The 17574-nt window shown below is 45.0% G+C and overlaps 1 protein-coding gene across 3 annotated transcripts in view; it reads left to right on the forward strand.

The window, feature by feature from the left end:
- DHRS7B (dehydrogenase/reductase 7B) overlaps positions 1-17574 on the forward strand; it is a 56283-nt gene that overhangs the window by 36279 nt on the left and 2430 nt on the right. For all 3 annotated transcript variants that reach the window (XM_041772635.1, XM_041772637.1, XM_041772636.1), the window contains 5 exons: positions 1462-1640; positions 8456-8565; positions 12008-12224; positions 12819-12911; positions 16945-17097. In XM_041772635.1, coding sequence (XP_041628569.1) covers positions 1462-1640; positions 8456-8565; positions 12008-12224; positions 12819-12911; positions 16945-17097 — 752 coding nt within the window. The remainder of the gene's footprint in view (positions 1-1461; positions 1641-8455; positions 8566-12007; positions 12225-12818; positions 12912-16944; positions 17098-17574) is intronic.

Raw genomic sequence — 17574 nt, forward strand, 5'->3', positions numbered from 1 at the left:
GTTGGTCTAAGAATGTTAATTTTTTATGGTGACCAAGAAATTGGATATATTTAGAAAGGTAGATGAAATAAATAAATAGTTGAGTTGGCAGTTCAAATCTGAGCAGAACCCTTTTGCACTTAAGCAGTTTAACTTAGATCGGTACAGCTCACCCTGATTCTAAGGTTCAAGACCAAAGCAGCTCAACATGTAAGTGGATCTTTGTTGGGGTTCAGTGGGTTTCTGGCTTTGTGATACCCACAGAGTTGATGTTGTCTTGGAAAGGAAGCAGAAATTTTTTTTTTAATATAGGAAGTTGAGGATATGGTACATTCAGCAGATGAGCAAGGATTTGACATAGTTACTCCTAATCTGATGAAGCGTTGAAAGCTTTAGGCTGGTTCATAGGAGCTCTGCTTTTGGTTTCCAGCCTCTTCCTTCCTGAACAAGATTACTATGCTCATGATGTCTCAGTCCTGGAGGAGGACTGTGGGTGTAGGGCCTTTTGTATAATAGACTCAGCCCACTTGTCAAATAGCCTTACAGGGCATTTTTTTTCAAAGTGACAGACATGGTGTTGCTCCTCACTGGCTCATCCTTGACCTTTTTTTAATCCTTCGTCTCCCTCCTCTCTTAGCTTACCTTGTTCAATGGAGGCATGGGTGAGTGACAAGGAATCAGGAAGCTTGGGAGAGTAAGGGAATTTGGGACAGTCGTGGAAGGAATGGATCCTAAGAATTGACTGCTGCTGTCACATAGACGGCTCCTGTAGACTTCTGATTTCATCTGGTTGATCATGGATCTGTGGCGAATGCTAAGTGAGAATACGCCACAGTGCATGGCAGGGCATCCTGCTTTACAGCCTGAGTCTGCGCCTATGCTTGGCAAAGGGCAGCTCCCCTCTGCACTGAATTCCCGTTGGGTGACTGTGAGGCCTATGGCCAGGAGGACATTTACAGGCCATCACAGAGACCATCCAGGGCACACCCCACCCAGAAACCTCCATCTGCTTAGGGAAGAGCAGAAGGATTGGCATGATTTTCTTTATCCTTTTTTAAAAAAAATGTTTTCTAGTTTCACAAATGGGGTTGAAAATGATAATGGATGTACTTAGGTCTCCCTAAATAGGTTTCTGAAGGAGAATCAGGTGAGTGTGGTTATACCCGAGCCTCCTGTCACACTCATAGGTAACTGGGTCCCTCACTGAATGACTCTCTGTTTGTTCTGGGGTCGCTGGGCGCCTCAGAGGCATCTCAAGGCCTGTGGCTTTGCTGTTTGCTCATGTCAGTCAAAGTGAGAGAAAGCAATGGTGCTGAGCCGTTGGCATAGAAAACAGGCCTAAAAAGATAGTGCTGGGCTAAGAGCTAAAGTCCACACAAGAGAGTTCTGGGCTCTGTATTATTAGTCTAGAGGGAGGAGGGCTGGCAAGTCCCTGGAATTTTTCTGTTTTGTCACAAAATTATTTGATTTGGGTTCTTTCAGGAAGAGTCTGCTGAAGGTGAGGATCATGGACTTTATTACCTCTACGGCCATCCTGCCCCTGCTGTTTGGCTGTGTGGGAATCTTTAGCCTCTTCAAGCTGCTGCAACGGATCCGCATGAGGGCCTACCTCCGGAACGCTGTGGTGGTCATTACGGGTGCTACCTCAGGCCTGGGGCGAGGTAGGTCCTGGGGGCAGTGCTGCCAGGGGGCAGGGAACTGAGCCCAGGCACCAGGAGCAGCTCCGCTGCATGTGTGCAAATAAGTGCAACAAGCTAAGTAACTTGGAACAAGAGTATGTTATTGCCTCTGGTCCATGTGGAAAAGGCGAGAGCTTAAGTGCAATGAGAAATGGCCCCTGACTTTCAGCATCAGTATTGGGAAGCAAAAGCCCTGAGGAGGACTGTGGCAAACTGAAGACTCAAGTGTTTCATCAAAGGGGGCCACCTTATTCCACTCCAGCTAGTTGTGAAAATAGTTTTTATTTTTATTTTTATTTTTTATTGGTGTTCAATTTGCCAACATATAGAATAACACCCAGTGCTCATCTCATCAAGTGCCCCCCTCAGTGCCCATCACCCAGTCACCCCACCTCCCGCCCACCTCCCTTTCTACCACCCCTTGTTCGTTTCTCAGAGTTAGGAGTCTCTCATGTTCTGTCTCCCTTTCTGATATTTCCCACTCATTTTTTCTCCTTTTCCCTTTATTCCCTTTGACTATATTTTATATTCCCCAAATGAATGAGACCATATAATGTTTGTCCTTCTCCAATTGATTTATTTCACTCAGCATAATACCCTCCAGTTCCATCCACATCGAAGCAAATGGTGGGTATTTGTCGTTTCTAATGGCTGAGTAATATTCCATTGTATACATAAACCACATCTTCTTTATCCATTCATCTTTTGATGGACACCAAGGCTCCTTCCACAGTTTGGCTATTGTGGACATTGCTGCTATAAACATCGGGGTGCAGGTGTCCTGGCATTTCACTGCATCTGTATCTTTGGGGTAAATCCCCAGCAGTGCAATGGCTGGGTCGTAGGGCAGATCTCTTTTTAACTCTTTGAGGAAAGTCCACACAGTTTTCCAGAGTGGCTGCACCAGTTCCCATTCCCACCAACAGTGCAAGAGGGTTCCCCTTTCCCACATCCTCTCCAACATTTGTTATTTCCTGCCTTGTTAATTTTCCCCATTCTTACTGGTATGAGGTGGTATCTCATTGTGGTTTTGATTTGTATCTCCCTGACGGCAAGTGATGTGGAGCATTTTCTCATGTGCTTGTTGGCCACGTCTATGTCTTCCTCTGTGAGATTTCTGTTCATGTCTTTTGCCCATTTCATGAGTGGATTGTTTGTTTCTTTGCTGTTGAGTTTAATAAGTTCTTTATAGATCTTGGATGCTAGCTCTTTATCTGATAGGTCATTTGCAGATATCTTCTCCCATTCTGTAGGTTGTCTTTTAGTTTTGTTGACTGTTTCTTTGGCTGTGCAAAAGCTTCTTATCTTGATGAAGTCCCAATAGTTCATTTTTGCTTTTGTTTCTCTTGCCTTCATGGATGTATCTTGCAAGAAGTTGCTGTGGCCAAGTTCAAAAAGGGTGTTGCATGTGTTCTCCTCTAGGATTTTGATGGAATCTTGTCTCACATTAAGATCTTTCATCCATTTTGAGTTTATCTTTGTGTCTGGTATAAGAGAATGGTCTAGTTTCATTCTTCTGCATGTGGATGTCCAATTTTCCCAGCAACTATTTATTGAAGAGACTTTTTTCCAGTGGATAGTCTTTCCTCCTTTGTCGAATATTGTTGACCATAAAGTTGAGGGTCCACTTCTGGATTCTCTATTCTGTTCCATTGATCTGTGTGTCTGTTTTTGTGCCAGTACCACACTGTCTTGATGATGAAATAGGGGTTTTTATATGAAGGCTCCCAATTATCAAATATGGCCACTAATTTAAAAAACAGTTTTACCGCTGAGGGGCCAAAGCATGCTTTTTCCTGGATTCAGTCAGCATCCCCAGTCCCTGGCCTTGGCGTTCCCTCCCCCTCACCTTCCTCTCACTGGGGCTGTGCCTTCAGCTATACCTTGAGTTTGGCCTTGGCAAGGTTGGAAACAGAGTAAGTGACATTTCAGCTGTTCCTTACCTCACTTCTTCAATTTAGTTCTGTTTTATTTTTTTTTTAAGTTTTATATATATTTATTCATGAGAGACACAGGCAGAGGGAGAAGCAGGCTTCATTCAGGGAGCCTGATGCAGAACTTGATCCTGGGACTCCAGGATCAGACCCTGAGCCGAAGGCAGATGCTCAACCACTGAGCCACCCAGGCATCACTAGTTCTCTCTGTTTTAGTGAACATGTCAAGCCTCTTGGTCCTGGGGTTGTATGCCGGAATACAGGCCCAGAGTCAGTCACCACCCCTGACCTCATCCAGATGAGTTTGTAGAGCTGCTGTCATTTCCCTTCCACACATGTACGCTGATTTTGGCAGAGTACCAGGGGCCAATGCAGGCGCGTCAAATGGAGCTTCCTCCTCCTCAGCATCTGCTCCCATCCCACACCACACCAGGACTGGTCTTCCATCCACACTGGCTCTTGGTGCCATGGAAGAAAGCTGAGAGGCACCCAGAATTGCAGTAAACCCATCCCTGCTGCATCTTGTGGTTGGTAGTACCACAGCCAACGCTGATTGAGCATCTGGGCCATTTGTGAGGCTCTGGGCCAAATGCTGGGACACACGAAGGAAAGACAGGGTCCCTTCCCTTAGGGAGTTCACATCTGAGGGGGAGTGGCAAGGACTTATGTCAGTATATTGATATTTCAGTAATGGGTGTTCCATCCAGGCCCAGTAGGGGGCTTACACTTTATCTCACTGAACTCTCACAGCTATGATGCAGATGTGCCCTAGGACTTCTAGATTCAAGCCAGCCCCACATCTGACTGCAGGACTCAGTATTATCTCCCCTCTGGGGGAGATGGTCAGGGAAAGGAGAAGCATGGTCCAGCAAGGAGGGCATAGCAGACAAGCCCAGGGCAGGGAGCAACACGGTCATGCAGGGCTGGAAAGCACTTGGGTGTCACAAGATCTTAAAGAATAGACAGGGCCTTGTCTGCTTGCAGTTGGCTAAGGGAAGCCTGGGGAGGCTTTACGTAGCACAGATTCATTTATACGCCACTCTTATGTTTTAGGTGAGGGCTCCGGGGGTGAACCCTGGGCCTGTCATTCGATACCCAGACCTGCATGGGGACAGCTGCCTCCAGCTTTGCCATGGTCAGTCCTCTGACCTTACTTAGCTACTATATATAGGGTAGTCAGCAGCCACTTCTCTTGATCTCAGAGAGAAGCTTTTTTTTTTTTAAAGTCCTTGAAGAGTATTTGAGAGCTGGCTGAGATGGTGACTTGCAGGGGCTTCAATACGTGAATATTGGAGAAAGACACTGTCCTCGTCATTCTACATTTCCTCTTCTGGAAACCAAGATTGTGCGGGGAATAGAAAATACAATTGAAAGAAAAACAAAACCTGTTTGTGTGTGTGTGTGTGTGTGTGTGTGTATTTATGTCATATATTAGGTCCGCCATTTCCTGATTCCAAATCACTCTGCTTATATGCTCCCTGTTTAACATCTGAGACTGGATCTCTTTCCCCTTTGGCCAGATATAATAGGAACAGATTCTTAACTAGCCGTCTCAAGTGCAAATGCCTCTGTGGGTGACCGCTGAGGAGGCGCTGTTGCACCTCAGCTTTCCGCAGAAGAGTGTGAGTTGCCCAGGCTCTGCTCTGCCTGCCATGTCAGCGGCTGTGAAAGCCTGGATTATGTGATAAGTCTTCAGATAGCTTTCTGTATTTCTCCTGTTTTGTCTCTTATTTTGTGTATTTAAGCTACATGGGCTTATCCTTGTAAAACAGTAAGACCATTGACTAAAGGAACAGAATGTTCTGGATACCCACTTTAGCCAGCATAAGCCCTGAGGGTGTGAATAACTCTCTTGATTTAACAAGCCAGGATGCCGACAGCCCTGGAGAATCGTCTGGCAGCCCTAGCTAGATAAATGGTACTTTGGGACTGTTTTCCTTTTTTCCTTGACCCTTGCCTCCCTGTGTCAGCTTTTTCAAGAAATGAAAATGGAATCCTTGCAATCTGTTGTTTTCATTTCTGTCACTCCCTACACAGACTTCAATTTCCTCCCTTTTTTGGCTGTGCTAGGAAGTAAAGCTTAAGCAGAATGTACGTGACTATTTTCCAGAAGCCGTTTAGAGGCTAGTGTGCCTCTCCCCACCTTGGGTTTTGCGTCTCTGCACTCTGGTGACACCTCACAAAATGTCCATTGTATCAGGTCAGGATGAAATGGGTTGAGGAGGCCAACAGTGCCTGAGATTCCTCCTCTTTGGGAATGATTTAGTAAACCACATGAGCAGTTGTAGCCTCAGGAATGCCGGTGTCTGGCTTTGAGTGCAGGCACCACCCCCATCCCTGTAAGGCATGAGCTGCTCTGCTGAGGAAGTACAGCAAGGCAGACTGGGCAGGGGCTGGGACCTCTACTGGACCATCCAGGGACAAGCAGAGCAGGGGCTACAGCTCTGTCTGGGTTTGTGCTCTGTGTCAGGATGAGCCACTGAACACACCAACCAAATCTTCAAAGAAGGTGATACAGGACACCTGAAAATGTCTTGATTTAGTCTCCTTAGCCCTTCCAGAAAACTCCATCTGGATACATGCCAGGAGGTGCTGGGCTGGGAATGCTAAGTGAAAGCTGTAAGAGGAGCTAAAGGAGGAGCTGTAGAGGGCACAGAGAGGGCTTCGCGCCATGAGACAGGGCAGACATCAAAGAACTTTTTCTCTGCTTTCCTGAAGGATGCTGGAGTTTATTTTCCCCTCCTGTTTTGAACCCTTCTAGCTTTTGGCACTTTTGTGGGGGAAAGGCTGTCAGGCCAGCACATCCTGACTGGACCCTACAATGTCTTCCCCTCCCAGCCAGGAAGTGATAGGCTTAATCCCTCAACCACTTGCTGCACGGCTCCCAGGGCAGGCCTGTCCTTTCTCTGAGCCTGGGTAGTAGACCACACATGACTGCTTGAGCCTGTAAGATTCAGTCCAGGACACAGCGGGTGGAGTACTGGCTGTTTGGTTGGCTAGGGGCCAAAGGGGTCTGTGCAAATCTGCCTGTGGGTGTTTGAGGGAGACCAACCCTCAGGTGTGGACAGGCAGTGCCTCTTTTAACCCTTGGGTTTTAGTTTTCTCCAACAGTTTTTAGAACATTTTAAAAAGGCAGCTTAGAAATATGAAAACAATGAACACTTCTATGGTACTTTTTTCTATAGTGCTTTTTCTCTACTGTATTATATCTACTTTTACTCATTCAGTCCCAGTGCTATTTCTACCTGTATTCTATAAAAGAGGAAAATGAGAAGCACAGAGGTTATAACTTACCCAAGATCATAGAACCAGGAAGTGACCGAGGTCAACATTGGGTGTAGGAGGTCTAGCTTGAGTCCATTCCCTTGACCACTGGGCTGCACTGCTTTTCACAAGCTGTATGTTTTCAGGGCAGTGAACATTTAGTTAGGCCATGTCTGGGCTCAGAGCAAGCAAGAAGCAAGAGATCCTCCTCTACCCTCTCCCCCACAGGTTAAGTCCCAGTTCTGGAGGTCTCCCCTCCTTGCCCTTCCCCCTGGGCCTCATGGGATTTGCCTGTGACCCTTGCTGGGCTAGTCCTCAAGATGCCACCCCACAATGGCAGGTCACAGTCACACCCTGGGATTCTGGCAGCAGAGCTTGCCTAAGTGACCCCTCTCCTGTCTGGCAGGGGAGCTGTGTTGATGTGACTCAGAGCTGCCCGCAGCCCTGTTCTCATCTTGGGGGAAGCCAGGTCAGGGAGATGAAGTGGAGAAAAGGCTGCTGAGACCCTGGTTCCTGCTGCCAGCGGCCCTGGGCAGCCACCATGCCTGTCCCTCCAAGTCTTAGCCACTTAGCGCTTTTAATTCTGGCATCCTCCTAATAAATCTCTCTCTTTTTTTTTTTTTTTTTTTTTTTTTTGCTCCAGTGTGAATTGTGTCTCTTTTATTGCCACCAAAAGAACACTGAGTAGTAGAGCTACCCTGGTCTCCAGTTGATGCCCTTTAGTTGGAGTGGGTTCACCAGAGCCTGATCTCCACCAGTCCCCTTCCTTCTCTACCATCCCCAGCCTTTTAAACTGATCTTTCAAAAAATAAAAAAATAAAAAACAAAAACAAAAAAAACCCCTGATCTTTCACCATTGTGGGCACTCCGTACGCTTCACCTCTTCAAACTTGTTTGTCATTTCCCAGCCTAGCAAGGCTACAAGACTCTCCACTTTGTGTCCCAGATGTATCTGTCCATGGCCCCTCAGGCATTTTGTTAACTCCGCTCCCTTAGCCTCGAGCCCTTTCCAGAGAAACAGCTCCTTGGGGCCCCCGATCCCTTCTCAACAGAGCCCTGTGTCCCCTGTGCTTGTACAGACCATGTAAGCACTCACCTACCCTTGTAGATCTGTACCTGTTGCATTGCAGCACCTTGGCAAACAGCCTGGATTGTGTCAGAACGCAGGCCTCGGCAGACCCCAGCCTCACAGTAGCCGGTGCTGCCCGATCATTGAGCACATAGCTTGACCTTTCTGACTTCCTCAGCTGTGAAAAAGGGGGTAATGCTCCCAGCATTGTTCAGAGCTAAAGATCATTGTGGAAAAGCTGAGTGTGGTACCTAATAAACCTGTCCAGCAGTCCCAGACTTCCTCTTGCCTTGGCGTCTGCCATACCACTGATGTGGACTCTCCTAGGGCAACAACAGGGCTCATTTATCACTGGAGGCTTGTCTCCTAGCTCCACACCTGGTCCACAGCAAGGGCAAATACACACGTGCACAGTGCACAAAGAAACAAATTCATACTCTGAAACATCAAATGAATTTGGTCTGACCTGCACTGGGGAAGAAAGGCATTGAATTTCTTCAGCTGTCAAGATTTTTTTCTCTTTTCTATAGAATGTGCCAGAGTCTTCTATACTGCGGGTGCTAAGCTGGTGCTTTGTGGCCGAAACCGGAAGGCCCTGGAAGAGCTCACCAAAGAACTTACAGCTTCTCCAGCCACCAAGGTGAGCCCAGGGGTGTTTTTCTGTGGGCCAGAGGCACAGTCCATCATCTGCAGGTGTCCAAGGAGATAGTGGCCAGTCCTGCACATATGGGGCATTCACATGGTCACTTTGTGCCAGCAGAGGCAGCAGATCTCCGTTGCCTAAGGATAGGGGATGGTCACAAGGTTCAGATCTTACCTCTGCCACTTAGTGGCACTGAGTCACTGAGTTTAGGCAGTTCCCTCCGTGAATGCTTCCACTCCCTCTTTACCTGGCTAATACATATTCATCTTTCTATGGTGGGGAAATGGGAGGAGGTTGACCATGAATTCTAAAATTTTAGTTGTGGAAAAGTGTACATAACATAGTACTTATGTGCATATAAAGATATACATATAAGTAAAATATACATATCACAGTATTAATCATTTTAACCACTTGTAGGTATACAATTCAGTGGCATTAAACGCATTCAGAATGTGTGTAACTATCACTACTTTCTATATTAAAACCTTTTTATCATCTCCCATAAAATTCTGTACCTATTAATAATTCACTCTCCCTTCCCTCTCCCCAGTGCCTGGAAACCTCTATTCTACTTTCTATGTATTTGCTGATTCTAGATACCTTATATAAGTAGAAAATATATTTGTCTTTTGTGTCTGGCTATTTTTTTTAAAGATTTATTTTTATTTATTTATGATAGACATATATATAGAGAGAGGCAGAGACACAGGCAGAGGGAGAAGCAGGCTCCATTCCGGGAGCCTGATGCGGGACTCGATCCCGGGACTCCAGGATGGCACCCTGGGCCAAAGGTAGGCGCGAAACCGCTGAGCCACCCAGGACTACAGCCATTCCAGTCCATGAATTGCTGTAGCTTTGCAGTAAGTTTTGAAATCCCCCTGTGTCTGGCTATTTCATTGAGCATTAGGTCTTCAGGGTTCATCCATTATTGTAGCATGTATCAAAATTTTATTCCATTTTATGGCAGAGTAATATTCCAGTGTACATATATGCAACATTTTGTTTATTAATTTGTTGATGTACACTAGATGTACATGTGTACGTGTAGATGTACTATTGTGAATAATGGTACAGTGAACATAACTATACACATTATCTGTTTGAGTCCTTGCTTTTAATTTTTGTGAATATATACCTAAAAGTGAAACAGCTGGGTCTTGTGTATAACATTTTGAAGAACTGTCAACTATTTTCTGCAACAGCTGTACCATTTTACATTCCCACTAGCAACACACAAAGGTTTTGCTTTCTCCACATCCTTGCCAACACTTGTTCTTTTGTTTGTTTTTTAATTGTAACCATCCAGGAGATATACAGTGGTATCTCATTGTGGTTTTGATTGCATTACCCTAATTACAAATGATGTCAAGCATCTCTTCATGTTCTTACTGACTATATGTCTTTGGAGAAATGTCTTTTCCAGTCCCTTTTCTGTCCTTTTAAATCAGGTTGTTTGGTTTTGTTGTTGAGTTTAGTTCTCTATATATTCTGGATAGTAATCCTTTATCAGGTCTATGATTTGCAAATATTTTTTCTCATTCAGTAGATTGTCTTTTTTTTTTTTTTTTTTTTTTTTTTAGATTTTTGTTTATTTATTCATGAGAGACACACACAGAGAGAGAGAGAGGCAGAGACACAGGCAGAGGGAGAAGCAGGCTCCATGCAGGGAGCCCAATGTGGGATTTGATCCCGGGTCTCCAGGATCGCACCCCGGGCCAAAGGCAGGCGCCAAACCGCTGCGCCACCCAGGGATCCCTCTTATGATTTTTAAAAAAAAAATATTTTATTTATTTATTCATAGAGACAGAGAGAGAGAGAGAGAAAGAGAGACAGAGGGAGAAGCAGGTTCCATGCAGGGAGCCTGACGTGGGACTCGATCCCGGGTCTCCAGGATCACACCCCTGGCTGCAGGCAGTGCTAAGCCACTGCACCACCAGGGCTGCCCAAGATATTCTTTCTTCCCCTATCTCTGTTCTTCTTGTCAGATTCCCACAGTGTGTCTATTGGTCCACTTGATGGTATCCCACAGATCTTTTAGGCTCTGTTTACTTATCTTCATTTTTTTTCTTGTTCTCAGACTCAGTAATTTCAGCCATCCTCTCTTCAGTTCCACTGATTCACTCTTCTGCTTGCTCAAATGTGCTTTTGAACTTGTATATTTTCTATTACAATCATTGTACTTTTGAGCTCCAGAATTTTTTTATAATTTGTTCCTTTGATGGCATTTCTTTAACAATATTCACTTTGTTTATACATCAATTTCTTTCCTTCATCCATGTCTTCCTTTAGAACTTTGAGGATCTTGTAAGATATTTGTTTTAAAAATCTTTGTCTAGTAAGTCCATCATGTGGGGCTTCCTCAGGTATATTTCCTGGGGATTTATTTATATTTTTGAATATCAGAACAACAGGTGTAACTCCTTCGAATCTATTGGAACCCATTTTAGCCAGTGGTGGTTAAAATAATGCATCTTGCCTCCATGCCACCCCTCAGTGATCCATCAGAACAGAACCCTGATTTTTAGAAGACAAGATCCTTATTGTCTACCTTGGCTCCCCCAAGCTGTACCAGAAACGTTGGTTGCCTTCCCTCAGCTGCCTGCCACAAGGATGCAGGACTGGGAGGTAGAAAGCTACCACCAAGGTGATGACTAGAACTGACCACAATTATCTATAATTTTCCAGCCAAGCACTTCCCTGGAAGCTGCATGCATTCAGGTAGACTCTAGAGTTCCAAAATTGTCACTTTGGAGAGTTTCTGCCAGTATAGCATACAGATAGAAAGGCAGATTCAAAAAAAAAAAAAAAAAAAGGGCAGATTCCTGGCACTTCCTACTCTGCCATCTTGCCATATTCTCTGATTTCATATCCCCATTCCTCCTTTGGATCTCTTGTTAAACTCACTTCCATTGGGAAGCCCTATATGTTAGATTGCCCAGTTATTCATTTCTCTAGCATCTTCTACTTCTTCATGATATCCTTTACAGTTATGGAATTTGTCTTCCTCACTAAACAGTATGCTTCTGGAAGAGAGGAACTGTATTTTGTCTTGCTTTCTGCTCTGTCCCCAGTGCCTGGCACGTAGGAGATACATAAAAAATGTTTCACGAACAAAAGTGACAACCTGAGAAGGATAGCACCTCTCAGTAAGGGTACTATTTAATGTAATTACAACATACAGCACAGTTCTGGCATAAGGCAGCAAGGGGAGTCTGGCTCTAGTAGTCATTTTCAATTCAGGGGAAAAGTTGTCCAGGTCAGGTTGTGAGCACTGTAGGCAGGATCCTTGGGGCCACATTTCTTTGGAAGAGCAATGCTAGAACCTTTGTCATGTCATGCCCAGGAGGCCACTCCTGGCACTCTGAAAAGCAGGGGACATGTGGTTCACATGCCTGTCACTCTGAAGGTGCATTTGGTTTCTGTCAAATTTGACCAGGTGCAGACACACAAGCCTTACATGGTGACCTTTGACCTCGCAGACCCTGGGGCCATCGTAGCAGCAACAGCTGAGATCCTGCAGTGCTTTGGCTATGTGGATGTGCTCATCAACAATGCCGGCATCAGCTACAGAGGCGCCATTGTGGACACCACCACGGATGTGGATAAGAAAGTCATGGAGACAAACTACTTTGGCCCAGTTGCTCTAACAAAAGGTAACAGTCCTGAATTAAAAGAAAAAAAGAGCACTATATGTTGGCATTCTTTTTACTTTATTTGATTCATTTTTAGGTAGATGTTGTCTGTCTCCATCTATTTTACCTTGGAATAGGTGTTGTCATTACAGCTTGGGTGTTTGTTTTCTCCAGGCTTTCATTTGCATTTTCTTTATCTGCTTTGTAGCCTTAAATCAAGATTTTCTCCTCAGTGACAGCTTTATTTGTACAGCAATGCCTCCATTTCCTTTCAGTGGTGTTTGGAAACCCATACAAAACAGGGCTATTTTTGTGCCCAGGCACAGATACCACTCAAGGGGAGAGGCTCTCCCTAGAAAAGGGGACCAACCTGACTGTTCCTAGTGGGTAGGCTTCTGCCTACCTCCCTCTCTGCCTCCTCCCTCCTGCTGGCAGTCTGCTGGGTGCAGGAGGCCTGAGAGTTCTAACCAGGCATGGTACGCCCCACTGAGAAGCTTCTCCCACTTACCTCCCTGGCTCTGACTGCTTGTAATAAGCAAGGTCACCTCCTCTCAGCATAGCTTGCAGTGACCAGAAGAAAAATCCTCCAATAAAGCCTCTGCTCTCTTTCTTTAGCACTCCTACCCTCCATGATCAAAAGGCGACAAGGCCACATTGTTGTGATCAGCAGCATCCAGGGCAAGATCAGCATTCCTTTTCGATCTGCATGTGAGTACTCCCTTCTCCCTCCCCCAAGTGCTTTTCCTTATTGTTTTCTCATGATTATAAAAATAGCACATTTAGTATACAGAATTCAGACATTAGATAAATACTTAACACAGAATATGAAGGGACTTGATCAGAATGTGTTCTCCTGAGCAGAATGCCTGGGTTCAAATCCCAGCTCTACTCCTTACCCCTTCCTCATGACCTTGTGCAAATGTCCTCCTTGTGCTCTGTACCCCAGTCTTCATCTGCAAAAGGGAGATAAGGGCAGTCCCAGCTTTGGAGGGCTGCTGGAAGATGGAGGTAGTCTGAGCACCATTAAGTGCAGTGCCAGTGTGTGGCAGCTAATGTCTCATTATTGGTTTTCACTGTGGACACAGGCACTACCACTGCATTGCTCTGCAGCCCACACCTCCAAACTTCTATCATGTGATCAAACATACAAACATAGGATCGCATTTTATGTACTGTTCCATGGCTTGCTTATTCCACTGGACAACACAGCTTTCCACATCAACATATGCAGGTTACATGATCCTTTTAAGTGAGTCCATAGTAATTCATTGAACAGATGTGACATGAGTTATTTAGCCATTTCCCTGGGCACATGAGGATTATTTTCCCTTCAGTTCTTGACCAGTAGCAATGATGTGCTATTTAGAATATCCTTAAATACTTACATCTTTGGGCACTCATGGGAGGGTTTCCAAAAAGTGGAAATAGTAAATGGGACCAAAAAAATAAAACTGCTAAATTGACTTCCAGTTCACACTCTCACCTCTGTGTACGAGTGACTGCGTCAGATGTTTCAGATGTTTGAGATACCATTTCACTCATCTGTCTGCCATCATGTTGTACCAGCAACCAAAGAAGCCTAGTCTTGTTCTGTTAAAAGATTTTAAAGGTGGGACGCCTGGGTGGCTCAGCGGTTGAGTGTCTGCCTTCAGTTCAGGTAGCAATCCTGGGATCCGGGATGGAGTCCCACATCGGGCTCCCTGCAGGGAGCCTGCTTCTCCTCCCTCTGCCTATGTCTCTGCCTCTCTCTCTCTGTGTCTCTCATGAATAAATGAATAAAATCTTAAAAAAAAAAAAAAAAAAGAAAAGACTTTAAAGGTGATTTCACAAAGTTCCCCAGTAACTCCTTTCTCTGCTCCACCCCCTGCAATTGTGACATGTAGCAGCCTCATCTACTCTCACCACCTCCCAGTGCTGGCCTCAGCCTCACTCAGCTGCAGACTTGGCAGAGATAGAAGAGAGAGCAGCGTTGGGTCAGCACTTGGCGAAGAGAGTAGCAGACACCCAGCTGGATGACATGGTGTAGCCAGCTCTCTGAACTGGAACTGTCACAAAGACATCCTCTTTCTCTCAAGATATGACCCCCTGCTCTGCCTTTTGCATGTTCTTGGGCAAGTAATTTAGCTTCTCTGACCCCCCATTTCCTGGCTGGTGAAGAGATTGACAGTTCTTATACACGCTCCACCAAACTGTGTTTAAGATAAAAGAAGACGTCTGGAGATGGAGAGTCCTTTGTGAATTGTGAAGCTCTCTATCTCTGTTTGTTTCTATGGTTGGTACTTTCCTGTTTGCCAGCATTGTTTCGGCTCCCAGCAGTGCAGGACAGCCATTGAAGGCAGCTGTAACAGGAATAAATATAATCACAAATGATAAAGCAAGTGAGGTACAATGCTAATGACAGGTACATCAGAGTAAAGGCTCTGCAGTGTGCTCTCTACTAAGTTACTTCCAAACTTTACTTTGATTTAGTCTCAGTGAATTTTCTTCTCCACTTGGGCCTGTGCCTGCAGTAGGTCACACATAGTTGGTCTGGACACTTTATAAAAACCAGACAGAATGTGGCAGTGCGCCTGGGCACATGGATTAATCCTGGTGAACAGCAGTCTTCTCATCTACAAAATGGGAGAGCAGCTCTACCTGCCTCCCACTGCTGTTGTGAGGACCCAGCAAGATGATCTGGGTGGTGTGTTGAACCCCGTGCCCTGCGGATATAGGGGCTTACTGTTGACAGCTGTGGTGAGGGTGTCAGCACAGCTTGGCTGCTGACCTACAGCATGAGACTGGGAGACCAGTCATCATGGTGCAGCGTTCTATTTTGGGGAGTAGGATGATTCTTCTCAGTCCTTGGTCCTGGGCTGTACCCGATAGCAGCTGATAGCTGCTAGCAGACCACAGCTGATAGCAGAATCTCTGTCCACCTGCCTACCCTCAAACTACTCATCCAGCCCCCAGAAACTTGGCCCAAACCAAAGTTGCTGGCCTCAGAAAGGTTCTGCAGTGAGTTCCAACACTGTGACTTGCTGGGACGTTTCCTTGCTTCTTCTCTTCCTGTTTTTTTGGCTGATGAATGCCCCTTTACTAAGACCAAAACATTTAGAACTCTGAATTGGAGGAAACTGACTTTCAGTGGAGATGCTGTGTGTTTTCCAAGAATGTCATTGTTGGGTCACAGTGTCCCCACTCAGAGCACCTTTCCCCATGTTGTGGAGCTGTGACTGAAGAGTAGCTGTGGCTCTATTTCTACCAAGTTGGAACAAGATCGATAGCTCCTTTTTTTTTTTTTTAAGATTTTATTTATTTATTCATGAGAGAGAGAAGGGCAGAAACATAGGCAGAGGGAGAAGCAGGCCCCCAGGGCTCAGTGGTTGGGCATCTGTCTTTGGCTCAGGTCATAATCCTAGGGTTCTGGGATCACATCCTGCATCGGGCTCCCTGCAGGGAGACTGCTTCTCCCTCTGCCTATGTCTCTGCCTCTCTCTGTGTCTCTCATGAATGAATGAATGAATGAATGAATGAATGAATAAATAAATAAAATAAAATAAAATAAAATAAAATAAAATAAAATAAAATAAAAACAGATGAATAGCCACTTCATGGAAGTTTGTCAAACAAAATACATAATAAAATGAGTATGGATTTTATACACACATTCCCATGCATGCAGGGATGCTCACTGGTAGCACCGTTTCAGTGACAAAACCTGGAAACAACCTATGAAGTTCTATTGATGGGGTCCGTTCAGTGGTCTCATGACCCATGGAGAGCATGACGGACCTGCATGGCCAGCACAGAGACTTTTTGTCTGTGTCACTAGTTGAAGAAAGCTACTTGCAGGAAAAATATAAACACTATGAGCTCATTTCTGTAGAAAAAAACAGTAAGTGTAAAATCACATATATATACATGGATATATAAAAAGTACATCCTAAGAAACCATTAGCATAGGTTACCTTCTGGAGAATGGAGCTGGAAGCCAGAAAAGACTTTCACTTTTTACTTCATATCCTCTGTCCTGTGTGAATGTTTTACCCACTAGGCACTAAATTGTGTTTTTGTTTTTGTTTTTAACTCTTAACGTTGGAATAATTTCAGATTCCGAGGTGCCTGGGTAGCTCAGTCAGTTGAGTGTCTGACTTATGATTTTAGCTCAGGTTGTGATCTCATGGATTGTGAGGTCAGGTCCTGCATTGGGCTCCATTCTTAGCACAGAGTCTGCTTGAGATTCTCTCCTTCTCTCTTTGCCTGTCCCCCTACTCATGCACATGTGTGCTCTCTGGCTCTCTCTCTCTCTCTCTCTAGGATAAATAAATACATCTTTAAAAAAAAATTATTTCAGATTTAAAGAAAAGTTGCAGGAACTGTACAAAAAACTCCCTTGTCTCCTTCATACAGATTCCCCAGTTGTTAACATTTGACCATATTTGCTTTATCCTAGTCTATGTGTGCTGTGTGTATGTATGTACCTATGTGTATATATAAAATTTTTAATATATAATTTATAATTTTTTTTCCTGAGCCACTTGAAAGAAGGTTGGAGATACAACACTCCTTTACTCCTATACAGTTCAGGGTATTTCCTAAGAACAAGGATACAGTGCACTTCTCTAAATCAGGAAATGAACATTGCCATGATACTGTAACTTAAATTGTATTATCAATTTTTAAATGAAAGGGAATGAATATGTGGGCTTGTCCCAGGCCCTCTCCCTCACTTGCATTGTCTGGCCACGAACTTTTGCAGATGCAGCCTCCAAACATGCAACCCAGGCATTCTTTGACTGTCTTCGTGCCGAAATGGAGCAGTACGAGATTGAGGTGACCGTCATCAGCCCTGGCTACATCCACACCAACCTCTCTCTAAATGCCGTCACTGCGGACGGGTCCACATACGGAGGTGAGGCCCTGGTTTGTCTTTCCTTCCGTGACAAGCTGTTGTTTGGCCACAGTGAGATGTGCTTCTCTTATCTGATGATTCTTTGGTCAGTTTCATTTGGAACGTAATTTTTAAAACTAAAAACCGTGATGTGTGAGTGTTGGTTATACATACTGTTGCATGGTGGTCATTTACTACAAGCCGTTCTTAGCCTGAGTGTCACCACTGCAGCTGTGGGAACAGGGTCCAGGACTTGGAGTCCTGAGGCCAAGCTTCCAAATTAAAGTAAAATTAAAGTGGATTAACTTCATGGAAAGTATGGGTTGCTTGACCCAAAAGATTCCCCACCCGTGTGTTTGAGAAATGACTGATTTCAGAGCGCTCAAAGCAGAAGTGCACAGTCTTCTGGCATGCGGTCGGGTGTGCCAGGCTCAGTCTCCTTGCTTCAGCCAATGACATGGCGAGCTGAGTCAGAGTCAGCACTAGTGGGCCGGAGCC

The sequence above is a fragment of the Vulpes lagopus genome, chromosome 10 (genome assembly GCF_018345385.1).
Source record: "Vulpes lagopus strain Blue_001 chromosome 10, ASM1834538v1, whole genome shotgun sequence".
Classification (NCBI taxonomy): domain Eukaryota; kingdom Metazoa; phylum Chordata; class Mammalia; order Carnivora; family Canidae; genus Vulpes; species Vulpes lagopus.